General features: G+C 46.4%; 1 protein-coding gene across 5 annotated transcripts in view; it reads left to right on the plus strand.

The window, feature by feature from the left end:
* The window catches only part of LOC119463789 (phosphatidylinositol 4-kinase alpha-like), a 70,858-nt gene that overhangs the window by 14,037 nt on the left and 31,041 nt on the right, over nt 1-25,780 (plus strand). The window contains exons 8-14 of one of the 5 annotated variants that reach the window (XM_037724614.2): nt 1,336-2,211; nt 3,395-3,864; nt 10,390-10,788; nt 11,515-12,085; nt 15,135-15,425; nt 16,921-17,232; nt 19,547-20,037. In XM_037724614.2, the coding sequence (XP_037580542.2) occupies nt 1,336-2,211; nt 3,395-3,864; nt 10,390-10,788; nt 11,515-12,085; nt 15,135-15,425; nt 16,921-17,232; nt 19,547-19,993 (3,366 nt within the window). In that variant the 3' untranslated portion in view covers nt 19,994-20,037. Of the gene's footprint in view, nt 1-1,335; nt 2,212-3,394; nt 3,865-10,389; nt 10,789-11,514; nt 12,086-15,134; nt 15,426-16,920; nt 17,233-19,546; nt 20,038-25,780 lie in introns of those variants that run through there. The other 4 variants (XM_049655858.1, XM_049655861.1, XM_049655859.1 and 1 more) reach the window with 4 other exon arrangements.

A 25,780-nucleotide genomic window follows, 5' to 3' on the forward strand; every position in this document is an offset into this window, starting at 1 on the left:
CTATACGCTGTATGTGCAAGTGAAAGCATGCGAGGGGAGCCGCCGATGCGGCTCAATCTTGCCCGCTCGAAAGGCAGGAAAGTGGGCCGGAAGTGCGCCGTCTTTCGCTGCGCGCGAGGCACCCAACGTTGCGAGGCATCGGGAGGAGGGAAGGGAGGGGGAGGGCGGCATTTTACTCCGGCTACAGTGTACTCCGGCTGCAACTGCGTATGTGGCGGCTGCGTGCGGTCGCATGGCCGTATCTTAAAAGCGATCGGCGTTGGGGGCAGGTCTAGGTGCGTCGGCGGCTCGTAGCTTTTGTGCGTGCTGTGTGTTCTCGGGGCTCAGTTAGCGTTGAAGCGATAAACAGCACGAATGGCACTTTGCTCGCTGCTGCTGCCGCGTTTCCTCACGCCAGCGTTTTGACAGCGACTGTCCGCGGTCATTGAGTGTGATGTGTTCATGTTTGCTGTGCGCGCTGACACTTGTTAATTTAGTTAGCCAGCGAATGTTTATAAGTCGATTTGGCTGATAAAAGTACTATCCTTACTTCCTATGGCTCTCTGTTAATTTCCTATCGCAATCGATGCTTCTCCTTTCGGGCGAAACTGCGACTTTTTTAATGGCAAAACTAAGCATGCATTGTTGAAATAAAGTAGGAAGACAGACGAAATCTAATTGAATATAATAAATGGTATTATTTGATAAGATCTCAGGAGATGGTCATGCAATCAGCGCACGTAATCTTATCGAAATGGTCCTCAAAACGCCGAATTCTGATGAGGACGAAATGCAAATACTCCCGCATATTGTGCATTAAGGCACGTTAAAGAACCCCAGATGTTCGAAATTGATCTGGAGTACCCATTATGGCGTGCGTCATAATCCGGTCGTGGTTTTGGCATGTAAAACCACAGATGCTAAATTTAATTTAGAACTTTGTTTATGGTTTTGCTTATTCAGATAGAAACATAACATCTCTTCTTAAGACGTCCGTTTTTAGACAAGGAAAAACATTTATGAATTGTATTTATCGGTAGTATGTCATGCTTCGAAGAGATAAATGTGCTTTGTTGGACTTCGCGTATCCGCACGTTGCATCCGTACCGTCCATTGGCTAAGTCCTCTGGGTCATGCTCGACATCTGAGAAGTGTTGGCCTACTTTCAGTGAGTCATAAGGTTGAAAATTAGTACAGTGGCAGATAGATACAGAAATAAATTGCCCTCCGGCAAAAGGAAATAGTCCTTAAATGGCTGACGCCGGAAGGAGCCACCACGCTTCAGAGACCGAAACGTGCTTTGCATTGCAAAAACTCAGGCTTGCGGGCTTTGCAACCATGCCGTTATTCGGGTAGGTCCTCTGGGCCATGCTCGACATCTTGCAGGCACTGGCCTACTCCCTGGAACTCGATCCCAACGAGACTGGTCAGGAGGTGATCGTCCCCTACACCCCGTACTCCATCACCCTGACCGACACCATGGACGGCCGGGAGACTATCGTCCGCGACCTGGCTGCCCACTGCCAGGGCATCGTTCAGGAGGCCGTCAAGTGGGCGCCCATAGCGACCCGCTCCCACCTCCAAGAGTACATGGTCGCCAACTCGGAAATGGTCGAAGCGCTGACCCAGCACACGGGCGTCGGGCTGGCCATCGAGAGCATCATGCTTTTCGCGGGCCTCAACGCCAGTTCTTCGCCCCAGTCGACATCCCTGCTGGAACGGTGGCCGGCTTGCGTGAAGAAGGACTACTCCGAGTTCGTCTGCTCTATGGAGATTCGCTGCCGGTACTCGGGCGAAGTGGCAGGCCTGCTCATGAGCTCCAAGAACACGGAGTACACGAGGAAAGAGCTGGCGGGCAAGCTGCTCAACCAGCTGCACACCAGCTGGAGGACGTCCAACAAGAAGCTCCACAAGCGGTGCATCTTCCGCATATGCGCTCTGCTGGTCAGCATGAAGGGTCTCGACCGGAGGCTGCTGCGGGCGCTGTGCTGGTCGCCCGTCGAGTACTTCTCCGAGGAGCCGACGCGCAACTCCATCTACTGCTGGCAGTGGTTACTGGCGGCCAAGCCGGAAGAGGAACTTCGCTTCCTGCACGAGATGTGCAACGCGTGGCTGGCCACGGTCGAGCGCGAGCTAGGCATCTTCTCGAAGGACCCCGTGCAGACGGATCCCTGCGCCGTGGGCGAGAAGAGCGACCTGCGCCCAAAGGCGCCGTACATCGCGCCGCACGAGGTTCGGGTCAACCTTTTCATTAATAAAACTATTAATAAAATTATGTGTGTAAACGAGCCTCTGAACGTGTTATGCGGTCGCATAATTGTAAAATGTTGTAGATGCCAAGAAGCCGAGAAAACGCAGTTCTTTCCTCGACAAAACAGCGCAGTCAAGCGTGAGCGGTTAAACCGAACAATAGTTTTTGTTTCATGCAGTCTGCGTCCGACACTCGGTCAATAAGGAAAGCATCAGCCTAGAAACAACGTAGGTTTCGACGAGGGGGCGTTGTCTTTGTCAGGGTACTGATGGACACAAGTCCCCCTATCGAAACGTGGGCCTACTGTGGCCCACTTAAATTTTTCATCTTTCTGCGAACTCTTTATGTGACATTTGCCATTGTGTGTCCCCGTTTGTCTCTCGCGCATGAGGACTTCAGTAGTGGTATATAGACGAGCATATTTTCAGGCGCAACTGCTTCAGTCACAAATTGAGATTTACTGTTGTTAATTGGTGTCATCTCGAGAATTCGTTCCTCGACAAAACAGCGCAGTCAAGCGTGAGCGGTTAAACCGAACAATAGTTTTTGTTTCATGCAGTCTGCGTCCGACACTCGGTCAATAAGGAAAGCATCAGCCTGGAAACAACGTAGGTTTAGACGAGGGGGCGTTGTCTTTGTCAGGGTACTGATGGACACAAGTCCCCCTATCGAAACGTGGGCCTACTGTGGCCCACTTAAATTTTTTATCTTTCTGCGAACTCTTTATGTGACATTTGCCATTGTGTGTCCCCGTTTGTCTCTCGCGCATGAGGACTTCAGTAGTGGTATATAGACGAGCATATTTTCAGACGCAACTGCTTCAGTCACAAATTAAGATTTACTGTTGTTAATTGGTGTCATCTCGAGAATTCGTTCCAAGTGGATCCGCCTTCCGATATCCACGGCGACAATTTGTAAATTGCAATATGGGCCATCAGGTAATTAGTTAAAAATTTAATTGGTCAGTTGTTCGTTAATTATTCTATTATGCATTTCAATTTCATGTGAAAGTTCAACTTGACAGAAGCATAACGTTTATGATCTTTCTCCCCGTTCTCTACATCGTACAGAACTGGCAAAAACGAAATCGCGTGCGCAAATGGCGCCCACCGTAACCGAAGGGGATAATTTCGCTGCGAACAAACACCACAATTTCCGTCGTAGGTGTGGGTCAACTTCATCGTCGAGAAGATCGAGTCGGCAAAGTTCAGCAGCCAGGCCGAGATCGAGATCTTCACCAACCTCATCTATCGGTCATTCTCGCCCACTATCGGCGACGAGAAATTCAGCTGCCGTCACATCTCCGTGGTGGGCACCAGGTTCAACCTGCTGAGCAGCGCCGTCTCTTTACTACAGAGCGACGCCGACTCACTGAGTAGCCAGATGATCCGCAGCATCCTCAGGGAGCGCATCTACTCTGCGTGCCTGGACTACTTCTGCGGGCCACAGCTGTACCCGACCGAGCGGGGCGGCAAGCTGCGCGAGAACATTCTCATGATGGTCAAGTTCTGGATGGCCATGCACAACGACAAGAAGTTCCTGCGCCGCACGAGCTTTGGCAGGGAGATTGTGGGCAATCAGCTGTCCAATCGCAGCCAGGGGTCATCGGCGGGCAGCTCGGCGGCCGAGAGCGGGTAAGCGCATGTCATTCCAAAAATGTATTCATTTATATTCACCGATATATGCTTTATATGTTCAGTTGAATGTGTTTCTGATGTGCGTTCCAAATATGTACCATGACATGTTCACTGGTACACGTTTGATGCAATCACTCGTGAGTGTTTGCAGTTCTTTCAAGAATGCATTTGCAATGTGCGTTACAAACATGTAACATGACATGTTCACTGGCACACGTTTGATGCAATCCCTGGTGAATGTATGCAGTTCTTTCAAGAACGCGTTTGTAATGTACGTTTCAAACATGTACCATGACATGTTCACTGGCACACGTTTGATGCAATCCCTGGTTAATGTAGGCAGTTCTTTCAAGAATGAGTTTGTAATGTGCGTTTCAAACATGTACCATGACATGTTGACTGGTTCATGTTTGATGCAAACGCTGGTGAATGTATGCAGTTCTTTCAAGAACGCGTTTGTAATGTACGTTTCAAACATGTACCATGACATGTTCACTGGCACACGTTTGATGCAATCCCTGGTTAATGTAGGCAGTTCTTTCAAGAATGAGTTTGTAATGTGCCTTTCAAACATGTACCATGACATGTTGACTGGTTCATGTTTGATGCAATCGCTGGTGAATGTTTGCAGTTCTTTCAAGAATGCATTTGCAATGTGCGTTACAAACATGTAGTATGACATGTTCACTGGCACACGTTTGATGCAATCCCTGGTGAATGTATGCAGTTCTTTCAAGAACGCGTTTGTAATGTACGTTTCAAACATGTACCATGACATGTTCACTGGCACACGTTTGATGCTATCCCTGGTTAATGTAGGCAGTTCTTTCAAGAATGAGTTTGTAATGTGCGTTTCAAACATGTACCATGACATGTTGACTGGTTCATGTTTGATGCAATCGCTGGTGAATGTTTGCAGTTCTTTCAAGAATGCATTTGCAATGTGCGTTACAAAAATGTACCATGACATGTTCACTGGCACACGTTTGATGCAAACGCTGGTGAATGTTTGCAGTTCTTTCAAGAATGCATTTGCAATGTGCGTTACAATCATGTACCATGACATGTTCACTGGCACACGTTTGATGCAATCCCTGGTGAGTGTTTGCAGTTCTTTCAAGAATGCGTTTGTATTGTGCGTTTCAAACATGTACCATGACATGTTCACTGGTTCTCGTTTGATGCAATCGCTGGTGAATGTTTGCAGTTCTTTCAAGAATGCATTTGCAATGTGCGTTACAAACATGTACCATGACATGTTCACTGGCACACGTTTGATGCAATCGCTGGTGAATGTTTGCAGTTCTTTCAAGAATGCATTTTCAATGTGCGTTACAAACATGTACCATGACATGTTCACTGGCACACGTTTGATGCAATCGCTGGTGAATGTTTGCAGTTCTTTCAAGAATGCATTTGCAATGTGCGTTACAAACATGTACCATGACATGTTCACTGGCACACGTTTGATGCAATCCCTGGTGAGTGTTTGCAGTTCTTTCAAGAATGCATTTGCAATGTGCGTTACAAACATGTACCATGACATGTTCACTGGCACACATTTGATGCAATCGCTGGTGAATGTTTGCAGTTCTTTCAAGAATGCATTTGCAATTTGCGTTACAAACATGTACCATGACATGTTCACTGGCACACGTTTGATGCAATCGCTGGTGAATGGTTGCAGTTCTTTCAAGAATGCATTTACAATGTGCGTTACAAACATGTATCATGACATGTTCACTGGCACACGTTTGATGCAATCCCTGGTGAGTGTTTGCAGTTCTTTCAAGAATGCATTTGCAATGTGCGTTACAAACATGTACTATGACATGTTCACTGGCACACGTTTGATGCAATCCCTGGTGAGTGTTTGTAGTTCTTTCAAGAATGCATTTGCAATGTGCGTTACAAACATGTACCATGACATGTTCACTGGCACACCTTTGATGCAATCGCTGGTGAATGTTTGCAGTTCTTTCAAGAATGCATTTGCAATTTGCGTTACAAACACGTACCATTACATGTTCACTGGCACACGTTTGATGCAATCCATGGCGAGTGTTTGCAGTTCTTTCAAGAATGCATTTGCAATGTGCGTTACAAACATGTACCATGACATGGTCATTGGCACACGTTTGATGCAATCCCTGGTGAACGTATGCAGTTCTTTCAAGAATGCGTTTGTAATGTGCGTTCCAAATATGTACCATGACATGTTCACTGGTACACGTTTGATGCAATCGCTGGTGAGTTTTTGCGGTTGTTTCAAGAATGCATTTGGAATGTGCGTTACAAACATGTACCATGACATGTTCACTGGCACACGTTTGATGCAATTCCTGGTGAATGTATGCAGTTCTTTCAAGAATGCGTTTGTAATGGGCGTTTCAAACATGTACCATGACATGTTCACAGGTTCATGTTTGATGCAATCGCTGGTGAATGTTTGCAGTTCTTTCAAGAATGCATTTGCAATGTGCGTTACAAACATGTACCATGACATGGTCATTGGCACACGTTTGATGCAATCCCTGGTGAACGTATGCAGTTCTTTCAAGAATGCGTTTGTAATGTGCGTTCCAAATATGTACCATGACATGTTCACTGGTACACGTTTGATGCAATCGCTGGTGAGTTTTTGCGGTTGTTTCAAGAATGCATTTGGAATGTGCGTTACAAACATGTACCATGACATATTCACTGGCACACGTTTGATGCAATTCCTGGTGAATGTATGCAGTTCTTTCAAGAATGCGTTTGTAATGGGCGTTTCAAACATGTACCATGACATGTTCACAGATTCATGTTTGATGCAATCGCTGGTGAATGTTTGCAGTTCTTTCAAGAATGCATTTGCAATGTGCGTTTCAAACATGCACCATGACATGTTCGCTGGTTCGCGTTTGATGCAATCGCTGGTGAATGTTTGCAGTTCTTTCAAGAATGCATTTGCAATGTGCGTTTCAAACATGCACCATGACATGTTCGCTGGTTCACGTTTGATGCAATCGCTGGTGAATGTTTGCAGTTCTTTCAAGAATGCATTTGCAATGTGCGTTTCAAACATGCACCATGACATGTTCGCTGGTTCGCGTTTGATGCAATCGCTGGTGAATGTTTGCAGTTCTTTCAAGAATGCATTTGCAATGTGCGTTTCAAACATGCACCATGACATGTTCACTGGTTCGCGTTTGATGCAATCGCTGGTGAATGTTTGCAGTTCTTTCAAGAATGCATTTGCAATGTGCGTTTCAAACATGCACCATGACATGTTCGCTGGTTCGCGTTTGATGCAATCGCTGGTGAATGTTTGCAGTTCTTTCAAGAATGCATTTGCAATGTGCGTTTCAAACATGCACCATGACATGTTCGCTGGTTCGCGTTTGATGCAATCGCTGGTGAATGTTTGCAGTTCTTTCAAGAATGCATTTGCAATGTGCGTTTCAAACATGCACTATGACATGTTCGCTGGTTCGCGTTTGATGCAATCGCTGGTGAATGTTTGCAGTTCTTTCAAGAATGCATTTGCAATGTGCGTTTCAAACATGCACCATGACATGTTCGCTGGTTCGCGTTTGATGCAATCGCTGGTGAATGTTTGCAGTTCTTTCAAGAATGCATTTGCAATGTGCGTTTCAAACATGCACCATGACATGTTCGCTGGTTCGCGTTTGATGCAATCGCTGGTGAATGTTTGCAGTTCCTTCAAAGCACATACCGGTTCGCTCAACGAAACATTAAACAAAATATTGTGTTTTACCTGAACAGCGGCCAAACGCTAAGAGGGTTTAGCTTTGGGTTTACTGATTTGCCTTTCCAAATACGTATGGACCGCAGGAACATTTACTGTCGCAACCGCCGAGAAAATCTGAATGAAATTTGCTACGTTTAAGCGAGAAAATTTATATCTTAGCAACTCGTAGAATGAGAGCGTTCCGTAAATTTTGTCCTATTTAGGCGTCATGCTAGATGCAGCTTAGAGGTGCTACGTCCGTCTTGGATGACTTACGTAGATGTATAAACTTGTAGCTTCAGTCTTTTTCTAATTTATCAATTTTTAACAGGGCGTGAGAAAGGGAGAGAGAAAGAATTTGCCCATACATTTTATGCTGATGTGTGTAGGAAAACACGGTAGCCTGCACCTTTGATAACACGAAATAGTGAAAGTCGCGCGGAAATGTTTGAATGGGAATTATTCTGTGCTCTTTCTAATCCGCATTACGTCTTCACCTCAATGAACGCTGCGATGCAGAGGAGGCGCAGCACCGGGCAGTATAGTCCTAACGACGATCGACCCGTCTTGATATGTTTTCACTCTGCAATATGGCTTGATATTTGTTCGTCTATTATAACGAAGTATGTATCATACGTCATACGGCTGCCGGGTAGATATAGCATTTCTCGTTTGTTTAATGGCAAAATGAACCCATAAAATGGCTATTACCAGTATAACACTGCGAAGTTTGGCTCCTTGGCTGAGCATCAACGTTCAGTAAAACAGCGTTAGGCACGTGGTAACAGGAAGACGAACCACACAGACGCTATCAGATCGTGGGTTATTCATAGGACTGTTACACGTGAGAAATTCGGGAAAGTATTTCACTTGTACTTCACTATACGCCTACGTTGCCGACCGGCCGTTTTTATTTTCCCTTTTGCTGATGACACTGTTTACAGTAATGGACGGGTACTAAAAACTGGCTTTCTTGCGTAGATTATATGTCCATTATATGAATAAATCACAAGTGCGTCCACGGGGGCTAGTTGTTATGGCATGAATGTATAAGTGCATGGAGGGGGGGGGGGGAGGAGCGGTCGCGCTACTAGGGCTTCACACACAGGGGCACTGACACGAGACACAGGTGCGTGTTCATTTCGTGTTTTCGTGCCGGTGTCCCTGTTTCTGCCACCTTAGCTGCGCAACCATGCACTATACAGTCATATGAATAGTCTAGTTGGTAATATGCGGCTGAGTTCCTGTTCGTGTTCTAGTGGTCGTATACATAGCACTGTTATTCAGTGTGTTGACGCGGTACTAAGTCTGTTGTGCTCGGAAGGCCCACATCATAATCCTGGTTGGCTTCAGCTTATTTAGTGTGGTTTATTGATCAAGATTTAGCTTTGCATAATTCAAGAATTTAAATATATCTGTAAACAGAAAAACAAAATAAGCGAAACAAATTATGGGGGTCCTCATGTTATGCCGAGCGAGGTGTGCGAGGTTTCATTGTATCACTCGGCTACGAGCACAACGCTGGCACAGGACACGAAAATTTGCGGATAATAATGTGAAAGCATTATAGGACTACTTCCCTCGTAAACGTTTCTGTATGTAACGCGTGACACGATGTGCTCCATAGGTGTAATTTGGGTGTATATATATATATATATATATATATATATATATATATATATATATATATATATATAGGAAAGTCAGAAGCACAACTTCGCGGTTATCTTAGGTTTAATATTTTCCCAACAGTTTCGGTCGGTGGACCGACCTTTTTGTGGTGGACCGACGGTTGGTGGACCGACCTTCAAGGTCGGTGGACCGACCTTGAAAAAGGTCGGTCCACCGACCGAAACTGTTGGGAAAATATTAAACCTAAGATAACCGCGAAGTTGTGCTTCTGACTTTCCTAAATACGCTTGGCCCATTGAAAAATCCAGTTACTATATATATATATATATATATATATATCATTAACACCCCACGCTACTCATCAACGAACAACTATCTGTCTCCTGCTAAATTGAAACTTACAAGGAATAGCCACAAACTCAACCTTGCACCATTTCAACCGCGCACTAACTTATTTAAGTACAGTTTCTTTCCTCGTACGATTGAAAAATGGAACTTAGTGCCAGGTAAGCCTAGGTCGTTACCTTTAGAGGAATTTTTATATCACTTAGGTTGATTCATGCTGTGTTTATGTTACTTGTTGTATGTTTCATTTTGTAACAATGCTGATTTTCAAGGTGTTGAAGTTGAGTTGTGCAGACGAATGTTTTCATGTTTTATCTAATGTACACTCCCACTCCTGCGATAGCCCAATTGGGCTGCAGTATGTATAAATAAATAAATAAATAAATAAATAAATAAATAAATATATATATATATATATATATATATATATATATATATATATATATATATATATATATATATATATAAACCGAGGAAATGACGCCATCAAACGACCAGGCACGTTCGGATGCATCAGAGCCGTACGTGTGCAAGATTCGCGACTTGGAGGAATGCTTACGCACTATCTGACAAGTTCCACTCGGAGCTTCCGCCGTACTTATTTTATATTTATAACACAACAGTACTTTATTGACCGTTTAATTGATTTGTCATTATCATTAAGAAAAAACTGACACATGCTAAAGCGTTTCAAACCGCCATATATTGAAAGCACTTTGCTAAACACAGAAGTATATGACAAGGAGATCAAAGTTTTGCAACATCAGTGGATAGTTAAATGACGAAGTGCCGCTCTCTCGTCCAATCAGGTACACGCAGGCCGAGTCGTTCCCCACGACACCCGCCGGCTGGCAGCAGCAGGGCTACAGCCGACCGTCTACCGAGAGCTCGACGACGACGACGCGGCAGACGACCACGACGACCACGACGTCGCGGGAGATGCGCGAGACGCCGCTCATCTCTGACACTGCGTACTCGAAGGAGTACCTGCGCAAGCGGTCGCTCATCCTGGCGCTGCTGTCGGTCGAGATCGAGTTCCTCATCACGTGGTACAACCCGCTCTCGCTGCCCGACAGGGTCGTGCCCGGCGAGGAGATCATCAGCGCCTGGAGGAGCCAGCACATCACCGAGCGGGGCTGGGTCGACATGGCCCAGTGTGCCTGGAACCTGTCACCAATGCTGGCCGTCTACCTGCCGAGCCGCTTTCGGTAACGGTGTTGGTCACTAACCGCGTGGGAACGCTGGGAACAACGTTCGCGAAGTTTGCGATACCGAGCGTGCTTTCTTGCGTCGAGTGACAGCGTGATAACAGTGATAATTAGATGAAAGCGGTCACCGGCAAAGTGTGAAACAGCGTACGCATCGGAATACGTGTTATTGTCGCCGTAGCACCATGATGCCGGACAATATCTGCAGCCGGGTGCAACCGTGCTCCTGACAGCTATGACCTTGGATACTGTGTTCAACGAATGAAACATTATTATTTTTTGCCTTGAGGAAGTGCTCTCTTTCGTATTTGTATACGCTGTACTAAACTAAGACCGATTTAGCATCGTACAGGCGTAAAAGCATGTACCTATGCTTTGCAGAATTACAAAACACCTTGGGGTATTCAATTAAAGCGCCCAGAATTTCTAGACTGGCAACTGGCTTTATGCCGCTCAGCTGCTCCTGTAAATACGTTGACAGCGAGGTAATCATGGTGAATGTATATCTGCACATCTTTATTTCGAAAAGGAGAGTCGCGCAACAGAAAACCGTCTCCAGGTGCGATACTGCTTGATACCTTCACCAGCGCTGCTGTCGAAGGATACGTCATCCGGTACAGTCGTGTAAGCTTACGTTAGATCTTTGTCCGCTTCGTCAAAGTTGACTGCACGCGGTCTGTGAGCTGTTCCCTGCGGGACACATCGCTCGCATTTTCTCTCCTGCAGGTCGTCCGAGGCACTGCGCAACGAAGTCACCCGGCTGGTGCAAGCGAACCCCGACCTGGTGTGCCACATGCCCGAGGCCCTCCAATACATGATCACGCCCGACTTCGTGCTCGAAGACAACCCGGACTTGTCCTACCTGCAGGCCTGGGCGCCCGTGTCCCCCGTCAAAGTGCTCGCCTACTTCTCGCGCCTGTACTCGCCGCACCCGATCACCGCGCAGTACGCCATCCGGGTGCTGTCCGCGTGCCCGCCGGACGTGCTCATGTTCTACATCCCGCAGCTGGCGCAGGCGGTGCGGTACGACACCATGGGCTACATCCGCAACTTCATCATTACGTCGGCCAACATCAGCCAGCTGCTGACGCACCAGTTCATCTGGAACATGCGCACCAACATGTTCCGCGACGAGGACGGCCAGGAGAAGGACGCCGACCTGTACGAGGTGTTCAACTCCATGATCGACACCATGGTCAGCAACCTGACGGGCAAGGAGAAGCTGTTCTACGAGTCCGAGTTTGACTTCTTCACCAAGATCACCGCCATCTCAGGCGTGCTGAGGCACTTCCCAAAGGTGACTGAGCTTGGGTGGGCCGTTATTGTCCACTGGCTGCGTTGACGAGCGCTCAGTTTCACTGGCACTGTTTAGCCGGAAATAGCGATTCTATGTGTGGTATATATAACTGTGTGACTTTCTTCCAGCGCTTGTTCTGGTATTAGAGTAAGTGCTGTAACATTCGCAATACCCTTCGGTTGAACGGAACGTAGTACATCCAAGGTCATATTTTGTACATTTTATTACTAAGCGCGTAATACTTGGTAGTGGTCGCGCAATTTGCCCCCATGTAGCTTTGGCAAGAATAACCGAAAACGTGGTGACCCGAAGACGTTAAACGTAGCACATCGGTTCTCGATTGTCGACAGTAATAGCGGTCGCTTCGTTGGAGGTGTTTGGTTACTCCCGGCTGATTCTCTCGTGTGATAATGAGATCTCCTTTGATTTTATTATTTCTGTTTTTTTTTCGAGTGCCGAGTCGAACCTAGGTTCCGTTTACGTTTCAGCTGCTAATCTTCAATGACTGTTCCTTGTCAAATCTTAGCCGTATCTCGAACGAAGCATGACATTTTTTGACGCCGTGTAGTTGTGCGAAGTCGTTCACCGCGCACTAAGCCATCCGGGTATGCCATCCGGGTACGTGTTGTAATGAACCTGTTCATATTTGCCATCCAGAATAATACGCAGTAATCTCGGCAACCTTCGGTTTGCAGATGACATTGTCCTATTCAGCAACATTGGGGACGAATTACAACAAATGATTGAGGACCTTAACCGACAAAGTGTAAGAGTGGGGTTGAAGATTAATATGCAGAAGACAAAGATAATGATCAATAGCCTGGCAAGGAAATAAGAATTCAGGATCGCCAGTCAGCGTCTAGAGTCTGTAAAGGAGTACGTTTATCTAGGTCAATTACTCACACGGGACCCAAATCATGAGAAGGAAATTTACAGAAGGGTAAAATTGGGTTGGAGTGCATACGGCAGGCATTACCAAATCATGACTGGGAGCTTACCACTGTTGTTGAAAAGAAAAGTCTACTATCATTGCATTCTACCGGTGCTAACATATGGGGAAGAAACATGGGGTTTAACAAAGAAGCTCGAGAACAAGTTAAGGACCGCACAAAGAGCCATGGAACGAAAAATGTTAGGCCTAACGTTAAGAGACAGGAAGAGAGCGGTGTTAATCAGAGAGCAAACGGGGATAGCCGATATTCTATTTGTCATTAAGAGAAAAAAAATGAAGCTGGGCAGGCCACGGAATGCGTAGGATGGATAACCGGTGGACCATTAGAGTCACAGAATAGATACCAAGAGAAGGGAAGCGCAGTCCAGGACGGCAGAAAGCCTAGGTGGGGTGATGAAGTTAGGAAATTTGCAGGCGCAAGTTGGAATCAGCTAGCGCAAGTCTGGGTAATCGGATATCACAGGGAGAGGCCTTCGCCCTGCAGTGGACATAAATATAGACTGATGATGATGATGATGATGATGATGATGATGATGATACACAGCGGTCGTCCTAACGCTGTCATAGTTCGGCATTTCGTTCCTGAGTTTCCTGTCTTTCTATAGCCTCGATGCTTCGGCTGCTTCTGCTCTGGATCGCATTTCTTGTGGTGAATTTCGCTGATGTGCCTCAATTGCGAGCAACAGCGCACCGTGCGTGCCGAAGCTCTATGGAATCGCGTACCTGTTCCACTGTTGCTGCCATTATCACTTTACGGAAATGCTCCAGACGAGCCCGACTGCCTCCAGACGAGCCCGAAACTGATGCGTTATGCTAGCCAGCCGCTAGGTATCGCCGTGGTAGGTATGCCGATAGCCCAACGCTATCGCCCGAACAATGGCCTGCTTCGCTATGCCAAGGTGTATAAATACTTTATGCTGAATTTAGGGAAAAGTGAAATTTTGAAGCAACTTCTACCGTTTAGCGAGGCGCGTTTTACTGCGAATCATTGAATGTGGTAAAAGTTTGCTCTGGATCAAAGGGATCACATAACACCTTTCGTTGTATCTTGCGGAATAACGCACGATGTTTGTCTTCCTGTTTTAAGTAACCCCAGCTTAGCTGTCATCACACTGCGGCTACGGCGTGGCAAAAAAGTTTCGACCAAACGCCAGACATTGCGTAATAGACCACAGTACTGTCCACAGTACTGTCTCCGCGTCATCAATTAAAAGTCCGCAAGATAAGATTTATGTCGTTTATACAGATTTCTTAAACATTCCTTGTTTACCTTAACGGGCTCATGCCACCACTATTCAGAACATAACCACAGCTCTTGAATGCTAATAATTCATCTATGTATGTTTCAATTACACCATATGTTAGCCCATCTGTCTTCCAGCGGTGCTTCTCTGTTTCCCTAACCGGTGAAAACGCAGCGCAAAAAAGAACAAAGACCAAGAACACGCAGAATTCACGACGAGTTCAACCTTAGTTCTACCTTAGTTGTAACTAAGGTGTAAAAACGGGCTAGTTGGCAGTGCATACCGAAAGCGACAACTGCGGAAAAACCGACAAGGGGTGGACTGGTGGTGTCCAAATCCACGTCCCAGTGACCGCTCTCTCGGGGTGACAGAAGCCACTCACGAAGGCCGTGTTTTTGCCAACTGCATGCACCGAAAGCGATTGCGCTGCCGGAAACACGTAACAGATGTAATGTTTTAGACGCCACCTATATATGATTGCGACAGACACAGGGGTAGTTGGAAGTCAGCGCTTGTGTCCGTTCCCGTTATTGAAGCCTAGTCTGTTTCTTCGCTCTAATCGCTTTTATTATAACTAAAATTTATGGCAGCAACCAAGCCACTATAATGGCATTGTAAATGTTGCTTGCTATGAAACAAGGCTCTGTTCTCGAAACTAGAATGAAGCATGAAATTTGTCTGCCAGATCGGTATACATGTTCATAGACAACAGTCTAAGTGCGCTGTACGTACTTCGCCGCGTTCTCGCCAGTTGGCTATATAGTAACTCGCCGAATCCAATCGAAAGCTCCGATTGCCTCTGTGGTGCTCGACGCACCCATTCGGAGGCCTTCGGCCTTTCTCCTTCGCTTAGGGTCCGGAGCGCAAACGCGCCTGCCTCTGCGAGCTGTCCAAGATCAAGGTGGAGCAGGGGTCGTACCTGCCTTCCAGCCCCGAGGCCATCATCGTGGACATCGACTACGCGTCCGGGGCTCCCATGCAGAGCGCAGCCAAAGCCCCCTTCCGCGCGAAGTTCAAAGTGCGTAGCGTGGGCATCGAGAAGGTGCAGGAGATTGCCACCGCCGGTTACAAGGACCTGCGCGACGCCGGCTTCTTCACCGCCGCAGACCTGCGCAAGGAGCACTGGCAGGCTGCTATCTTCAAGGTCGGTGCAGATGGCCGTTCTAAAGGACGCCGTAGTCTGGAAAGTCGGCTCTCCATACTAGCGCCTAATGGCGGGTTACTTTCGACAATCATCCGCGGTGTTTTAACAGCGGAGCTGTTTAAGCCGGGCTTAATGTGTCTAGTTGACATTAAGAAAAGAAATGGAGCTGGGTAGGCCATGTAATGCGCAGGATGGATAGTCGATGGTCCATTAGGGTTACAGAATGGATACTAAGAGAAGGGAAGCGCAGTCGAGGTCGGCAGAAAACTAGATGTGGTGATGTAGTTAGGAAATTTGCAGGCGCAAGTTGGGATACGCTAGCGCAAGACATGGGTAATTGGAGATCGCAGGGAGAGGCCTTCGTAATGCAGTGGACATAAAATATAGGCTGCTGTTGCTGATGATGAATGTGTCTGCTGAATCCAAAAATGTGGGTCGATCCAGGCGGCCGTGCTGAAAGGGTCCAAGCGCAATGGCACATAACCCTGTGAACTAGCGAAGCTGAGCCTGGCTAAGTCTAGCTAAGCATGATTGGGACTACTTAAGCTGAGCCAGTCATCGATAGGCTATAGATAGCCAATCAATAGCTAATCGATCAATAATCAATAAATTCCGGAAAATGCTGCGGATGACTTGGTAGTGCTTAGTCTAGCCCAAGTACGTGGCCAATACCTTGCGATTGCCGATAGCCAATCTATAGCTAATCGATAATATACAAATAATCAATTAATTCCGGGAAATGCTGGGGATGACTTGGTAGTGCTTAGCCTAGCCCAAAAGCCAGGACTAGCTACGTACCCATCAGCTCCGCTGTCTCTTTAGCATTGCGCCTCCAGTGCAAGCTACGCTAATCTTTTTGAAGTGCGAAGCACTTTAGCGGCCCGGGCTGTCGACGTCTGTCGCTTGATCACGCTCAAAAAGAAGTGCTTAAAACAGGGTCAAAACAAGTGCAGAATTAATCAAAACCGGTTCAAAATAAACTAACATGGTTGAGAATAATTTAAGAGAGGAATAATGAAGCTTTAAGCGCTTTAATTAACAGAAATTCGTTAAAATCGCTTATGCCATCAGCAAAGGCTTTGGCTCGATGCGCGTGATGGTTTGATTCCATGTGCGTGGCGGTTTCCCACCAGTTGTGCCTTAGCACAGGTGTCGAAACGATGATAGATTGCTAAACACAAGACAAACATAAGGAAAACACAAGGGAAACACGTGCACATCACTGCTCCGCACTTCCCCAGCTTTCACGTTGAGTGGAACTGCATTACCATTGTTTATTGAGTCTACCATTGCATTTTTTTGCCCAAAAATTCTTACTTCCAAATTTCCAGCTCAAATGAGCGCTCACGAAACTGGACTGCCCTGAACGGTCGAAATGGAAAAATACGTTGGGTGACTCATGCGAGCCTTGTCAAACTGAAATATCCGTGCACAGTTCTGTACCACGCCGCATGATGAAATAAGCGGGCGGTTCTCCGGGACCTCCGTCTCGCAGGTAGGCGACGACGTGCGGCAGGACATGTTGGCGCTCCAGGTAATAGCGCTCTTCAAGCACGTCTTCAGCATCGCGGGCATCGAGGTGTACCTGTTCCCGTACCGCGTGGTGGCCACCTCGCCAGGCTGCGGCGTCATCGAGTGCGTTCCGGACACCACGTCTCGGGACCAGCTGGGCCGACAGACCGACATCGGCATGTACGAGTACTTCCTGCAGAAGTACGGCGACGAATCGACGCGCACTTTCCAGGAGGCGCGAAGCAACTTCGTCAAGAGCATGGCCGCCTACAGCGTCGCCATGTTCCTCTTGCAGGCCAGTCCACTTAACTTTTTCGTTCGTATTCAAGTGGCCGAATTCAAGAAGCTCTTCCTTCGTACTTGCTTGTTTTACTATTGGTCGACTCTCTTCGCTAATGGTATTTCCAGCATGAGGATTGGCTGAAGTATTCTCTTACGACCAATTCTAGCGTAAGAGCGTTTTGTTATTACGGGTCCATGGGGTTTCAGCGAAGTTTTAAAGTAATGCCGGAAGCACCGCAGTTGAGGTAACGAGGGCCCGAATTCACACACCTTCTTAAGCTAGAATTGTTCGCAAGAAAAAAATTTCAGCCAATCCGGATGCAAGACATAACATTATCTAAGGCGGCCGGTCAATGGCAAAGAACAGTTACGTAAGGAAAGCTTTGTGAATCTGGCCCGAGTTTTTTTTTCTGCGACGCATTACTGCCAAACCTTAATTTTACAAAACCTGACTTTATGAAATTTTCGGTATTACGAAGTGCGTTCGATTTCCCAATCCACATTCATAAAGTCTAAGGTATGAATATATCGATGCACCTAACGGAGCTCAACCTCTCGCACGTTCTACTAAGGTTTTGGGGAAAATGTTGATGAAATATGGGTAAAATAGCGGATTTTAGAGCGGGGATGGAGCCATTGAGCTTTTGGAAGATTTTTCCGCTTCATCGAAGGAACACAGGGCGTGCTCAGCGGGCTATATATAACAATAAGAGCGTTACGTACGTACGCAGGCAAAAATAATATCCGTTGCTTTCTCTTGAATAAATGCTTATTATATCAGTGTTTAACTGTTTGCTACTTAAAGTTTTCTGTCGAGTGAAATATTTCTCGGGTCAAGTGGACTTCGTTAAATCCCGTTTTAACTGTATCTGCGCCGACGGATATCGGCGCCGCTATATAGGCTCCGTAGGTGCGTTATGTTAATGTGCTTTAGCATCTCCGAAGCCATTCGAACGAGTAACCAGGTCCAATAGCGAGTCTTGCATGCGGCTTCAAGGAGCTCAAGAAAACTTCCTCGAGACCACGAGCACGCATATGGTATGATTGTGTATTAACATCAATGGGACGTATTATTTCATATACCCGTGAGCTAGCTAACCAGTTTTACCAATGGTAGTTTGTACATGAAAGCAATGGGCTCATGAAATGACAGAAGTGATGTCTTCTCTGGCTCCTGAAAGTCGAAGCCTCAATTAATGGCTGAGCCCGTTATCGTTTTACAATTGCGCTTAATGGAACATGTGATAATATAGGCGCATGGTAGTTATATTTTCGCACGAAGAATAATAGAAGATAAAGTATCAGTAAATGAATCAGATATGAAATAGTATGACTGAGAAGAAAAATGACGGTGGTAAAGGCTGTCAATGATCTTGGAAGCTCTTTGACAAAACAATCAATTTTCGCAATATGCTTCTATGTAGAGGTGTGTTTACGGCAGTGCTATTTGACTGGGCTGTAGCGGGCACTACAGTCAAACGATTGCCGTCATTGAGAGTTATCCTTTTGGTGCGTGAAAAGTTATTTGATATGAGAAGCCGTTCTTCGTAGATTACATTCTTCTGTGTTTAGTCAAATTATTATGATTTTTATTTCTACAACTGAACGTTAAATGTTGTTCAAGTGTTCCTTTTTCTCGCACTAATTGGCTTCATCATACACCCTTTATTTCTCCAATAGTTGCACCTTTCTCTGGTGCTTAAGACCATTAGTGTAGGACGTGACAGGAGAAGCGGCGCCATCTTCACTTTTATCTTGACACCTCACGACGTTTTGATTTGCGTTCTTCTTTAAAGCGAATATCTTTCTATGGCTCTTTTCGCCCGTTTTAGTGGTCAGTGGTCGGTTGTCGGTGGTTTGCGGTCGGACGTTAACGGTCGGTTGTTAACTGCCGATGCAAAGTAGGGCGCGTGCTCTCGTGCGTCCAAGTTGCCTGCCGCGTTCGTCACTGAACGCCAGATATATTGGGACGCACGTGCGGTTGCGCGGGAGCTTTAGGCCTCTGAAGCTTTACAGGTCGCCTTCCACGTCGCCGCTTGCTTTGCTTAAGACAACGCAAATATGACGAGCCGGCTCATATGTATAGCTACCTGCGCTACCGCTACAGATATGCTGGCTGAAGGCTGTTTTCTACGAAACTACGTAATGAAACACCAAACGCCACCTAAATTAATTCATCGCAACAAGTATACGACTTCAAGCACATTATTTGTTTAATAAGGGGGATAGATTTCTGGAAGCGTTTGGCACTTCGCTTACATTGAAGATCACCGTCAATGGCTGCTGCACAATTTTCTCTCTCTCTCTCTCTCTACTTTTACCACCAGGTGAAAGATCGCCACAACGGCAACCTGCTTCTGGACGACGAAGGCCACATCATCCACATCGACTTCGGCTTCCTCTTCGAGAGCTCTCCCGGCGGCAACATCGGCTTCGAGCCGGACATCAAGCTCACCGAGGAGATGGTGATGATCATGGGCGGCAAGCAGGAAGCCGAGCCGTTCAAGTGGTTCACCGAGCTCTGCGTACGCTGCTTCTTGGCCGTGCGACCATACCGCGAGGACGTGGTCACCCTGGTCTCCCTGATGCTGGACACCGGACTGCCCTGCTTCCGCGGACAGACGGTGCGCCTGCTCCGGCTGCGGTTCGCACCCACGGCCACGGAGCGCGAGGCCGCGGCCTTCATGATCAAGATCATCAACGACTCGTACCTGAACATCAGGACCAGGACGTACGACATGATCCAGTACTACCAGAACCAGATCCCGTACTGAGGTCGGCCCCTGCCGGGAGGTGGACGCGCCTGTTTAGTGGGGGCGAGCAGCGTCATCTACCAGATCGGAGACCGGAAAGATGTACTACGAGGGGAACCAGAACTAGGGGTGCAAGAAACTTGTGCGTGCCTGTGTTTACGGAGAATACAGTGGCCATGCAGCTATTTGCTGATAGTCCTGGCTTGCTGCGACGCGGACAATCGCCAGCGGTGAACGGCAACCTGGACGAGGGCACCTCTTGGCTTAGCGCGATATGTACCAGTTCAAAGCGCTCCTTTAAGGAGATACCGGCAAGTGGTATAACCACCACTAAAGTCTACCGGAGAAGCTGGGCAGGAGCGGTGGAATGAACTTGGCGCTGATTACAGTTAGCGGACGTTGGCATCGCTATGGCGTGGTTCTTGGCGAGGAATTGTGGCTTGCGAAATTAACATTGACCGGTGGCTGAGCCGGAACTGCAGTGAGGGCATGTAGTATCGCGGTGGGAACGAAGCACGCGATTTTGGTGATGGAAGAGTAACGTCGCGTACGTAGTGCAAATTCTTCAGTGTGCCCCATGGCTGAGTAATTCAATATCGATATTTTTGCTTTGATTATGTTGAATATAAGCATTATATACTTACAGGCATTGGTTCCTGAAATTTACTATGAATACGAAAAAATTGAAGCGTCGTTTTATTGGGCTCATTAGAATATTGGGAGCTACGTCCAACTGATGTGTTCACTGTAGTTTGACCCTGGGACACCATTACGGCATTCAATATATAAGCTGCGTTTTGCATAGTCGGAACCGCACTCGAGTCTTTTCTTCTTCTTGAAGTCGGAGACGCGACATGCATATGTTCAGAAGCCTACGTGACTTGAACATTAAGAAGCCTGCGTCACTCATTCATATGCTGTGAAACGTTCTGTGCCACTAAATGTATTCTCGCCTGAGCGCGCATGCCATTGAGTCACCTGAACCGCACTTTGGTGTTCTGAAGACTGTAAGCGTGATAAGGATTCTAATGATGGCCGTTGCCTACGTACAGTGTACTCCACTTTGAGTTTATTCAGACAACTCTAATGCTCCAAAAGGAGTACTGCAGGAGGGTAGGTTACAAATAATAACAAAGAGTGAGCAAAAAACACGTTGGACAATTATATAAATATAAACAAAACTTGAAATAGGTAAATACAAATTTGTCCAGCGAGGAACCCAAATTACGAAGTTGTACGGTAAAAATCTTCGAGTAGACTGTAAAGTTATACAGTTAGCCCAATCTCTACACAATTACATAAACAGCTGAATGCACCAGAAATTGAAGCAATACCACACTAGCTTTAAGCCAAGTAAACCAAATATCGCACTGATTTTCGTCTGAAGGTTACTAGGTCGGTAATGACAGCGACATTATCAGGAAGACCATTCTAATGTTTAAAGGCACGCGAGGTGAATATGCAGGCGCCCACGTGTGAGCGATGGACGAATGAGTGGCAAGGTATACTGATGTACATTGCGCAGACTTTTATGTAGCAGACAAAGCAATGTTACATTCCTACGTAATTCCAAGGATAACAGTGAGAACGACAACTTGGATGTTAGCTGCGCTCAATAATGGGCTGAAATATCAGACATTGAAACTTGCATCACGGTTTTGAATCGACTCGAGATTGTGGATTATATATGGCCGGTGAGGTGACCAAATTGCAACTGAGAATTCTAGCCGGGGTGACACAAATGTTCGGCATGCAAGCTTTGTGGTGAAAGAGGAGCGCTGCGAATGCTGCGTTTTAGATGACCGAGAGTGCGCGAGGCATTAGCTGTTATTTTTCCAATATGGGCAGAGATTGAAAAGTTAGGTGACAGATTATGGCCTTTTCTCGAGACTCGCTAAAGTACGCAAAAGTATTTCTTGAAATGTTAGGTTATGTTAGCGCTTGTTGACTCCATTTTACAAGTTCTACGCGCCAACTTCCCGTTAGAGGCCCCCGGGAAAAAGATGTTTAGTAGCAGATAACGTATGCAAAGCGCCACCAGAGTAATAGAACTGCGAGAGCACATCTGAATAAAAAAAAAATAGAACAGTAAACTTCGCAGCTTAACTCTATACAAGTTCACGCCAGTGGATATCATAACGTTTCAAATACGATTGTAAGAAATGGCCGTAAGCTCCTCCGTATTTCAGGCCAGAGGTACGCAGGAAGATGTAAATTTGATGTGATTAGCAGCGATCGAACAAGGGGCGTCTCTGAAGTTCCCTTGTCGGAAAGTTGTTCCCACACACATTCAGTGTTGAGGTTTTAGCTTGTTGGTACGTCATCAAGAAGGCCTTTCGGTGTAGGGTAACTAATATATGGATGCAAAGGAAGAACAAGACAGACACACAGCGCTGTATGGTGTCTGTCTTGCTCTCCATCTGCGTCCATGTACTATAGTTGCGCTATACCGAAAGGCCTTCATGATTTCACAGACATCGTTCGTTCGATTACTGTTGATGCGCATCACACTGACTTCCATACCGTTCGGCTCCAAAAATCGTGTAGAATTAAGTGTGTTTTCTGGGCAGTTCGTGTTCAGAATATTCTGCAACCATCAAGTCGTTTGAACACCCTGTATTCAATCTAATGCAGCCTGCGTGTACTACAGTAATATTCCGGCTTGCATTTTGCACACAGTGACTTCACACTCTTAGAAGAATAGCAGCAAGTAATACTTTCTTCACGTAAGCCAGTTGAGAATATAATTTTGTATAGTGAACTATTTCACGCGAGGGAGCTTGCCCTTTGTAATTGTGTCACGGCAGCTTTTTTTTTTTTTCAATTATAGCATGCTGCGCAGGCTTACGTACCGGGTGTTTCAGCGAACACTTTCAAAAATTATTAAAGGTTGCCTGTGGCAGATAGCACAATTCTAGTTCATGAGCTGGTCTATTTGAAGAGGCAGACATTACTTGCACAAGAAACTGACATGCATAATTGACTAACAAAAAATCACTAATTAGGTTTTTAACTAATTACCTGATGGCCCACATTGCAATTTACAAATTCTAGCCGTGGAGTTTGCAAGGCGAATCCACTTGGAACGAATTCTCGGGATGACACCAGATTCGAGATATTAATTCCCGAACTTTGCGGAGAAATGCATTGGCGTTCGAGTTAGTTGCTTAAGAAAACGTCGTTTTATGCATTGAAGCACATTGAAGTAACTGAACGCCAATACATTTCTCCGCAAAGTTGGGGAATTAATATCTCGAAACTGGTGTCATCCTGAGAATTTGTTCCAAATGGATACGCCTTGCGAACTCCACGGCTACAATTTGTAAATTGTAATATGCGCCATCAGGTAATTAGTTAAAACTTAATAAGTGAATTTTTGTTAAAGAGTCGATTACACATTTCAATTTCTTGTCCAAGCAATGTCCGGCTCTTCCAGTAGACCAGCGCATTAAGCAGAATTGCGCTATCTGCCACAGGCATCCTTTAAAAAATTTTGAGTGTTCGCTGAAACACTCTGTATATGGCCCGCTTAGGGGATAAGTAGCTAATTTTTTCTGCTGAAATAAAATAGGTAGTTTGGTTAGAAATCGGCTTGCATTTACTGCATCCTTCATGGACATTAACTTCCCAAAGCCATTGCGGAGGGCTTCGGACTAATTTTCAGCCCCGCAGTTTGACGGGTTGTTATATGTACCCTGTTTTTCACGAAGAGACGTTCAATGGAAGAGTGACAGGTCCCTACTTCAGCGATACAATTCAGAACAGCGAAATAATGTGGTGGACCTTCAGCGGAAAGTTACTTTTACCATGTTAGAAACACTTGCAGGCATGGAGACAAGAGGGAAACAGACGACACAAACACCGCTATGAACTGAATGGTCGCACAGTGGCGGAAAAGAAGGCACACACAAAAGTTATCGGCGCATGCTCAGGAAGGCTTTAGCGACCCGTCAAACTTAACCTGCACGTTTCCTTCTTCTTGTGTCCGTGTCTGCACGCCTAACATTTTCCAACATACATTGCTGACAACTAGTCCAACTTTCTGTCGTTCTTAATTTCCCCAGTAGCTCTTGTACACTCGTGACCCACATCATAATTGCACCCACACAAGTCGAACATTGGGTATTCCTTAGGCTACTTCGAACTTGCCACACAGAACAATCACTTGACAAAATTAGACAAACACCCTACTAGCCCGAGTGCGCAGGCATCTCCTCAGAGGTCAACTCACAGAAGAAGCCTCTCACTGTAGTCACTTTGGCGACCATCCCAACGCACCACACATCCTAAGGCATTGCCGTCCAACAGCCTTGCCCAAGTCCTTATTCTTCCCACCCATCCCTATTGTGGAATGAATGACCATCGCAACAACCCTTCATGAGCAAATGTTCCTCGCTTTGACGTCAGATTTCTTGGCCCAGTGCTGAAGCACGCCGCTAGCGACGCTCGGGACTGAGGTCGTCGGTGCATTATTTTCTCGTGTATAATAAAGTGTGTTCTCTTTCTCGCAACTAACAGATCTCAAATCGCTATCGATTTATTGCGTACTTCATGGACATTAACTTCCCAAAGCCGCAGCGGAGGGCTTCGGACTATTTTTCAGCACCGCAGGTTCTTCAACCGTCGAAGAGAACAGCCGAACGCCCTGCTAAATGAGATAGGAATTTGAAAAAGATGTTCGCTTTGGTCGGTTTCCGCGATGAAGCTTTCGCTGTGAGTGCTCGCACATTTCTCGACACATAACTGCACGGTGCTTTGTGGTGCTTCTTTTTAGTGATACTAGAGACTTGTCATTTGTCTAGCATAACTAAGTTAGCTAGGTATTTGTTTTTATTGCGATAGCAATTATATGGACACTCAAAAGCAGATTTCTGCCGTCGGCGTCGCCGTCGCCGTCGCCGTCGCCGTCGCCGTCGCCGTGAGGTTCCGTATGACGTCATTTGGAGATGAAATCGTCGCCGCGCGCCGAACGCTGTATGTGCGAGTGAAAGGGCGCGAGGGGCGCGTCTTTCACGGGGAGTGAACGCACGGCGGAGAACAAACGCGCGTTCTGCGCCGTGCTCGCTTAAGGGCTGCAGAAGTAGGCGTCTCTTTTCTCCTTTACAATCACCATATATGTAGAGCAAACGCGCCTTCTTCGGACGCGCGAGAGGCCGTGGGGAGGGGGAGGGAAGGGAGGCGACGTTTAGCTGCGGCACAAGTGCTATTTATATCAGAGGCTCCAGCAACAGTCACCAACGCCGCACGCATTTTGAGCTAACGCGGGCAAACGCCGATGGCGTCGACAACAGTTCTGCGTGTTGTTGCTACCAAAGCCGCTCACCTTACTTCGTATGACATTGCTGTGTTGCTATCGCATTCATTGCTTCGCCCTTAGGGCGAAACTGTGACATTTTTGTAAAGCCGAGTTGCAGAAAACTGTTCGAAGTGGTATACCGTTGATGGTAGTCAAGTTGCTGCACTAATTTGACATGAACCTTTTTATTTCTTAAAACTGATCATGCCAATTCCCGGTTTTATTTTATCCACTACCAATCTATCCTGCATCATTCCCTTTTCTTTCTTGTTTATTTCCCTAGCTTTGGATTCCTATTGTTTTTCTCCATAGTAGCCTGAACGCCTAGTAATACGTTCTTATTTCTCTATTTTTAAGTAAATATTCATGTTAAGTAGTAATATTCTAAATTTCCAGCTTTATGATTTTACGATATCATTCCTCTCCCCACGGCATTTTTTTCGCATTGTTCTACCACCTGTTTCTTAGCCAGTTCACCGTGTGTGCAGGCTCTTTCATCATCATCATCATCA

This window comes from Dermacentor silvarum, chromosome 9 (assembly GCF_013339745.2).
Source record: "Dermacentor silvarum isolate Dsil-2018 chromosome 9, BIME_Dsil_1.4, whole genome shotgun sequence".
Lineage (NCBI taxonomy): Eukaryota > Metazoa > Arthropoda > Arachnida > Ixodida > Ixodidae > Dermacentor > Dermacentor silvarum.